Source organism: Ursus maritimus, unplaced genomic scaffold (genome assembly GCF_017311325.1).
Source record: "Ursus maritimus isolate PB19 unplaced genomic scaffold, ASM1731132v1 scaffold_17, whole genome shotgun sequence".
In the NCBI taxonomy this organism is placed as follows: domain Eukaryota; kingdom Metazoa; phylum Chordata; class Mammalia; order Carnivora; family Ursidae; genus Ursus; species Ursus maritimus.
The window spans coordinates 52630271-52638421 of NW_024424119.1; the positions used below are offsets into that span (position 1 = coordinate 52630271).

The 8151-nt window shown below is 61.5% G+C and overlaps 1 protein-coding gene across 2 annotated transcripts in view; it reads right to left on the reverse strand.

Moving 5' to 3' along the window:
- The window catches only part of AK1 (adenylate kinase 1), a 5950-nt gene extending 470 nt beyond the window's left edge, over positions 1-5480 (reverse strand). The window contains exons 1-5 of one of the 2 annotated variants that reach the window (XM_008698726.2): positions 5442-5480; positions 3827-3862; positions 3484-3647; positions 2658-2774; positions 75-266 (exon numbers count right to left, since the gene is read on the reverse strand). In XM_008698726.2, the coding sequence (XP_008696948.1) occupies positions 75-266; positions 2658-2774; positions 3484-3647; positions 3827-3862; positions 5442-5448 (516 nt within the window). In that variant the 5' untranslated portion in view covers positions 5449-5480. Of the gene's footprint in view, positions 1-74; positions 267-2657; positions 2775-3483; positions 3648-3826; positions 3863-4172; positions 4268-5441 lie in introns of those variants that run through there. The other variant, XM_008698725.2, reaches the window with a different exon arrangement.
- Between the last annotated feature and the right edge of the window lie 2671 nt (positions 5481-8151).

An 8151-nucleotide genomic window follows, 5' to 3' on the forward strand; every position in this document is an offset into this window, starting at 1 on the left:
CGGGGGGGGGGGGGGGGGGGGGGGGGCAAAAACCCCAGTTTCCTAGAACTACCTGCGGCCTGCAGGGGGCGCACCTTACGAATGATGCCACGTTTCTCATAAAAAGCAATGACCGGTTCCGTGGCCTTGTAGTAGGTCTCCAGCCGCTTCTTGATGGTCTCCTCATTGTCGTCCACTCGCCCGCTGGTCTCTCCGCGCTTCAGGAGCCGCTGGGTCATGGTCTCAGGGCCTGCGTCCACATACAGCAGCAGCGTGGGCTGTCCGATCTGCGGGCAGAGCGGTACTCATAGGGGCCCCATTCCTGCCCCCTCCTCCCCATCCTCCTGAGTGGGAGGTCCCACCTGAGACCCACTCAGACCTCCAAGCCCTCCCCCAAGGCAGCCCGAGGGACCTTCCGAAAACCACTCACTTTTTTTTTTTTAAGATTTTTTTTTTTAAGATTTTATTTATTCATTTGACAGAGAGAGAGAGACAGCCAGCGAGAGAGGGAACACAAGCAGGGGGAGTGGGAGAGGAAGAAGCAGGCTTCCAGGGGAGGAGCCTGATGTGGGGCTCGATCCCAGAACTCTGGGATCACGCCCCGAGCTGAAGCCAGACACTTAACGACTGAGCCACCCAGGCGCACCTGAAAACCACTCTCTTGCTCCCAACCTCTCCCATGGCTCCCCAGTGCCCTCAGAAGAGGGCCTCCCGCCCCCCTCCTCTCGTGTTTCCCGCTCTCCTTGCTTCAGCCACACTGACTCTCTGTCGCCTGGGCTCTCATCAGCCTCCTCCTGTGCCAGGCCTTGGCTCATGCCAGGAACCCTTACCCTCTATTCCAAGCGCTGGCCTTCAGATTTGAACTAAAATCTCATTCCTCCAGGGCAGTCTTCCCAGATGCCACCCCCACCGCCATCCCCAGCAACCTGGGACAGGCTCTTCAGTCCCCTCTCCTTCTTTGCCCGGAATGTCTCAGGAGGCCTCTGGTTATTTACTCAGTGTCCCTCTCCCCCGCCAGGCCAGGAGCCCCTGACGGCAGAGAGGCAGCTGTCTGACACAGCGGGGCTGCACAAGGACCTGACAAGGGCTGAGCGGAGGGATGACGGGCTGCTGAGCTCTGGGGTGGGGGGCGGTTCTGAACAGTGTCACTGTCATTGGAATAAGCGTTTCCTCCACCACGAAGGGCAAGAAGAACAAGGCTGACCTGTCCTCCTTCGGCGAGGTCCTGACGCCCCCTGGCGTTCAGAGCTGAGAAGACCAGGTGCCCAGACCCACCGCCCGCAGCGGCGCCCGCAGCGGCGCCCGCAACGGCCCCAGGAGGGAGGCAGACTTTTAGTAATCTCATGTTCCAGATGTGGCCCTGAGGGTCGGAGGTGACATCACACAGCTGGTCCGTGTGTGTCATGACGGGACATGTTTGAGGCTGCCAGGCACCTGACCACAGTGTCCATGGCCTCCTAGTCTAAAGGAAGCCCAGCCCACTTCCATTTCAAAGACAGGGAAACTGAAGCCCAGAGCAGGGTAGACACTTTCTTGAGGTCCTGCAGGCACGTAAAGGTCAGGATATGACATCTCCTACCTGTGGATGAGGCTCAAAGCTGCAGAAGCCCAGCGACGGCCCCAGCCTCCCAGGCTTGGGAAGTGGGGATTGGGGGTCTGGTCCCACCCCAGCCTACTGGGACGCCTGGTCCTCCCCGCGAGGCTGGGAGGGAGTCCCTTTGCCAAGAAGCCCTCCTTGAGCCCGCCTCACCCCTCGCTAACCCCTCTCCCCCCTGCAGCCCTATTTCCCTAGTATGACCTGTGACCCCAGAGGTATGAGTGTGTGTGTGTGTGTGTCCATGCGTGTGCACGCATGTACATCCCTGTGTATACGTGTGCTGTGTCCACATGCATCCCGTTGCACGAGTGTGTGTGTGCCCGGATGTGCGCGTGCATGCGTGCCTGTGCACATGTGTGTCCTCTGTATGTACGTGCAAATACATGAGCTTGTGTGCCTGTGTGTGTGTGCGCGTGTCTTTGAGAGAGGTGCCCCCACCCTGTTTTCCTGCTGGGTGTCCGTTTCAGGCAGCTCGGAGCCATCATCCTTGAGGCCTACTTTTTCCAGTCAGACTCCCCGTTCCCCATGGAAGGAGACTGGACTCCCTGGCCTCAGAAGCCTCCAGCCAGGCCTGAACCCCCACAGCAGTCCCGGCTGCCCTGCCCCCTAGATTCAGTTCTCCCCACAACGGCTGGACTCTTCCCGCCCTGTCCATCCTGCCCCCTGCCCCTTTGATGACGGGTTTATAAGGTGCCAAGCCCCACTTTGGAAGGGTACATTCTCTCTAATCGCATTCTGCTCCTTAAGGCAGCTGCCAACTGTGTCCCCCCATTTTGCAAATGGGGGACTGATGAGGTTCAAGGAGGCAGAATGATTGGCCTAAGGCCTGTTGAGCTAGAACCTGAGCCCAGGTTTGTAAGCTCCCCAGCCTGTGTCTCCTCTCCTTCTAGACTTTTCTTTTAGACTTCCAGAAAGACTTCTGGAAACTCTTCCCTAGTTTTCCTCCTTACCCCTCTTCCCACCCAACCCCGCAATTAGTGTCTCTCTCTCTCTGCCCCAAACTCTGTCTGGCCATCATGGCAGCCTCTGCGTGGCCACCCCACATCACAGCCCCCAAACAACCCAGCAGGTTGCTCCTTACCCTCCGCTCAAACTCCTCTCCCTGCTGTACCTCCCGAGGGTAGCCATCAATCAGGAAGCCTTTGGAAGTATCTACCTTGGCCACCATGGCATCTCGGAGCATGTCCAACACTGTCTCCTGGGGGCACAGGAAAAGATGGAGGGGTCATGAGCTCCTTTCCCCACCTCCTCCTCCAGGCCTCTGCCCTAATAAAGATGTTCCAAACAAGCCCTGCTCTCCAGGAAGCCTCCTTTGAATGTGAAGACTTGACTGGTTGATCCGACCCTTCGACCCTTGGTTCACCCACCCAGTCATCCAACAACAGCGACTCAGCCCCTCCCCCCAGCCCGCTCCCGGCCCCGGGCCCTGAGGAAAGCACTGTGAACCAAGCAGCCCTTAAGCTCAAGTGTGGGGAGGTCGATTTAGCAATTTTCAAACATGACACGGGTTGAATGGGCAAAGAAGGAGGGCTTCTGGAGTTATAAAATGAGGGGCTCTAAGCTCGAATCTGTGGCGTCAGGGAGTTCTGAAAGCTGAGGAGGAAAGAACATTCTAGGCGGGAAGGAATCTGATGAGATTGACAGGACTGAAAGGCCAGGGCAGCCGGGAAGTGGAGAGCTGGGGGGTGAATGTGTGGTGTGAGGCCGAAGGGGTCGGCAGCAGGGGCAGGGTCCTAGAAGCTTCGGGAGCTTCTAGAAGGAATTTTTTGCCAAGGTCAATGGGGACTGGAGCCAGAAGTGTTTGGAGCCAGGGAAGATCAAGGCAGCATTGCCAGGGCGACATGGGCTTTGCTGGCAGAAGCCCACTCAGGGCCACCATCACCCCCCACCCCACCGGGCTCACTCACCAGTGGCACCAGCTGCCCCTTCTCCATGATTTCCGACAGCATCTTGCCCCTGGCAGAGCCCGAGCTGACCTCGGCCCGCAGGAGGTCCCCGGTGGAGAGGTGGGTGTAGCCGTACTTCTGGACAATCTTCTCACACTGGGTGCCCTTCCCCGAGCCGGGCCCGCCTGCAAGCGCCCACCCATTCAGAAGCCCCGCAAAACGGGGCTGCCGCAGGGAGAGGACCTGCCCAGGTCACCCAGCGGAGGAGGGCCAGAGCCCCGGGTGCAGCCCCAGGCCCAGGCTCCCACCAGCGCCTGCAACGAGCCTCCCTGCTTCCTGCCTGACCCGCCTGCCTTGGACTCACCCACCACAAAGATGATCTTGGTTTTCTTCAGCTTCTCTGTGGGAGAGAAAAGGGAAGCAGAGTTTGGTGACTCGCTTGACCAAGAGCTCAAAGCACGTCCGCGGTCTAGGCCCGTGCGAGGCCGCAGGCAGAGGGACGGACACAGCTCACGCTCCTGCCCAGAGTGACCAGGGACGGGCCGAGCAAAGCTCAGCGGTCAGGGAGGAGAGGGCGTCCAGGCAGCCGAACCAGCATAAGGCAAAGGCCTGGAGGCTACAGACGCGGCCCAGGCTGAGGACAACTCGAGGGGGCTCAGATGCCAACCCTCACAGCCCCTCCCTGGGGTGGCTGGGCGGCAGCGGGTCACCTCTGGCCTTCGAGTCTTCCGCAGTGCGGCGGGTTCCCGAGCAGCAGGCCCCCATGGTCCCGTTCTCCCGCGTCCCCTGCCCTTCCCCTCCCAGACCCTGGGCCTGCCCATTGCCCGCCTTCCCCGGGCGGTACAAGTATGGGGCTGGCAACCACAACATATGTTGCCCCGGAGACGGTTGCCAGGGAAAAGGGCTGCGGTGGGCACGGAGCGCCCTCGCCCAGAGAGGGAGGCAAACGCACGCTCCAGCCTCTGCCTCGCCAGCCCTTAGAACTCAGCAAGACCACGGCCTCATCACGCAGGAGAAACTGAGGCCTAGGGAGGCAAGGGCCCTGCTCCGAGGATCCCAGACCCAGAACCAGAACCTGGGCCCTGTTCTCAGGCTGCCCGGCCTTCTGCTCTTCCCAGGGAAGTAGGCCCTCCCTGTGTCACCTTAGGGAAGGAGTCCCTATCCCCCTCTGGCTCTCTGTCCGTCCCCACTGAGGAAGACTTGCAGCTGCTGGGGGCCCTCTGGCCCTGAGGCTGGAGGCCTAGAGGAGCTGTCAGAAGAACAGCTGCTCCCGTGGTCTCCCACCAACTGCCAGCCAAGCGCCAGGTACGACCTGGAGGTAGGGGTGGTCCCAGCCCAGCGGCAGCTGATGTGTGGGGCCCAAGGGGTAGAAGGGGGGGCCCCGGCTCAGGCGGCAGCGGCAGGCTCCTTTAAGAGCCACCCAGGCTGAGGCACAAGGCCAAGGATGGGGCGGTGATACTGCCAGGAGGCGGGCCAGCCAGGCTCTCTGCTGGCCGCCTGCCTCCCACCAGGTCCCGGCCCACGGCCCACGGCAGGCCAGGAGGGCCCAAAGGAGCCTCAAGCCCCACCCCCTCCGGACGATGGAGAAACTGAGTCCCACAGAGGGGCTGGAGCTTGCCTTGTCCTTGTTAGGCTTGCCATTTGCACATTTGGGGCCTCTCCCCAGGGCTAGCCTCCCCTTGCCAGCACCCACCCTTTCTAGAAAGAGGCAGGGATTCAGCTCTATAAATACCAGCGTAGGAGGTGAGCTATGGGGCCCTCAGGAGCCTCAAGGAGGCCTCTTCGCTTCTAAAATTAATCTTGGAGCTGGCAGATCCCGTGAAATGCCTGAGGAGGATGCTGGAGGCTCCCAGACGGGCCCCTCCGGCAGCCCCAGAACCTCCTCCAACCCTTCCCAGAACGTCTCCTGAAAGCACCCCCCCTTAACAGATGGGCACACTGAGGCCCAGGCAGCAAGCAGCAAAGAAGAGCCTTGGTACCTTCCATCCTGCTGAGGTCCGGGGAGCCGAGTCAGCGCGCTGCAAGACAAGGGCACAGGTGGGGCAGGTGAGGGGGCCTTCTCTCCACCCTGCCCCCGCTCCTGCCCAGCCACACGGTGTGTGCCAGGCCCTGACGCTCCCAAGGGTACAGGGCAGGGCAGGCCCCGAAGGTTGGGTGACCTTGGGAAAGTCACCTCTCCTCCTTATGCTTCCACTGTTACTAAAGGGCCTCAACCCCTTCCCAACCTCTTGCCGATGAACACGGTCCTGAGGGACATAAACAGTGGCGTCAGCAACGGCTGGGCTGCTCCCCTTGAAAGTCCCAGACCAGACAGCTGCCCGACACCTTGGAGACGCTCCCCAGGGCCGGGAGGAAAGCTCCGGGAGGCTGGAGGCGGGAAGAGGGACTTGGGCGGGGTGTGTGTCCTCATCCGGGATGGGGTTTGGACGAGGGTGCTCAAAGGGACACAGAGGCCCGAGGGGGAGGGAGCTGCAGGAGCTGCTCAAGGGACACAGCTCTGTACAGTTTTCATGGGGGGGACTGTCCCCAGGCTCTCACCCCCCCCCACATGACCCCTGTTCCCTCACCCCCTCGAGGATCTCGCTCTACCACCTGCCTTCCCCTCAGCATGTGAGCCAACTCCACCCCCTCCGGGGACCCCACTCTGCTTCAACTTCTCCTTCCACCTAGAGTTGTCCCCTCCACACCCACCCGCCCTCCCCAAGGCCACCAGGGACCAACACAGCCACTCTTGCCTTGACCTTTGACGCCCGACCCTCAGCCGGCATTCCCCCTGCATGGCGTCCCCCCAAACCCAGGCCCCTCACTTCACCCTCACACCGCTGGCTTCAGGTTCCCAGGACCCCTGTCTCTGCTCAGCCAGCCCCGGGCTCCCTCCCCAGCCCCGTAAGTCTACAGTCCCTGGACAGGCCTGGAGTCCCCACAGACCGTCCCACTTCCCCAGTTCCGCGCCCTGTTGCCCAGCCAGAGGCCCCAGTCTGCTTGAACACCTTTCTCCCACACTCCACTTCCACCCTGCACACGCACATCCCAACTCTCTCTCTAGCCTGTGTGCTCACCTCCACTTCCTGGTTGCAAGCAGGGCGCCTGGCCACTGCCCCAGCCTCCCATGGGTCTCCCTACCTCCATACCCCACCAGTCAGGTTGCAGGATTCTCTCTGATAAGCATCAAACCACATTGCTCACCTGCTTAAAACCCTTCCACGTGTGGCCCCCTCAGCTCCCAAGATAAAGCCTGGGCCCCTAGCATGGATGACAGGATCCAACAACCTGGCCCCTGGCCCCCTCTGCAGCCTTAACAGCCACCGTTTGAACTGCTTGGAGCTTCCTCACCCACCATGACCGTGTCCCACCTCCAGGCCCTGGCTACTGTTGCACCTGATGCCTGGATACCTTTCCCCAGGTGCTACTGACTAGGACTCAGTTCAGCTGTCACCTCCTTCAGGAAGTCTTCCTGGATTCTGCCCTCCACTCCCACACTGGCAGGTGCCTCCTTCGAACGCCCCCAGCATCGCACACACCATACAGTACTGGACCCCTCTGTTGTACGGCCGGCCTGTGTGCCCCCACCAGACTGGGCCTGGCCCTGGGCTGAGCATAGGGCTGGGGGCCTCATGCCGTGCTCGCAGCTGTCTTGGAAGGGATTTGAGGCTTGAAGAGGAGGACAGACTTGCTCCAGAGCCCGGCTGGGGTCAAACTCGGGCTGCATTTTCTGCTGCTTTACGCCTGGCACCCAGTAGGTCTTTAAGCAGTTTTGCTGACTGTCCCGCCACTCGTGGGGCATGAGTTATGGCCTCTTTCCTGCCGAGTGTGCACAAGGAAGGGTAGAAGCTGCCAACGCCCCGCAGCAGCTGGCGAGGGAGGAGGAGGGTCCGCAGGCTAGGGAGAGCCTGAGGTGACACCCTGTGGGGTGGCCTCGCACCCACCTTGCCCTGCCTCCTCCCAGTAACCCAAGCCCCTCTGTCCTGCTGGCACCTGCCACTTCCTTGGTCCAAAATAACTTGGGCGGTGAGGAGGCCTCACAGAGGCCAGGGGTCCAAGACGGAGTTGGGTTACTGGCTCACACCCAGGCCTTATAAGGCCCCCGGATCCAGGCTGCAGCAACTCCTCTCATGACCGGGGGCCTGGGGAACTGAGGCCCAGAGGGACAGCCACTTAAGGGCTCATCACTCAGGTGTGTGACCTTGGGCAGCTGGTGTCCCCTCTCTGGGCCGGCGCACCCCCTGCCCCAGGCCCTGTCCTGCTGCTGTTGGAGAGTCCTAAGTGGATACCTGAGCGGTGCTCGGAAAAGGTCCCATGTGTCGGCCCCGGGCTCCCTTAAAGCCCCCACCCTTTCAGGAGGCTGGGGCAGGGGGCCAAACATCCAGGGGGCTTCCTGTCCCCCCAGCACTCAAAATGACATGGGAGGATAGCTCCTGCCATCCCATGGGCGGCCCCGCCAGGTCCTCCCAGGCAGGGCGTCAGGCCACAGCCCCCTTCCCTGGGCCCCAGCTGGGACGTGCCAAGGGCAGGGACCTGGAGCCCCAGTGCCAGGAGTGCCAGCCCGGACAAAGGGCGACTGTCTAGGAGGCTAGGAGGGACTGCCCACACATCCCCCGACAGGGACACGCGCAGGGCGGCACAAATAGCCAGAGCAGAGCCTTTGAAGAACAGGCAGGCGAATACACGCGGATCACAGCCACCCATACA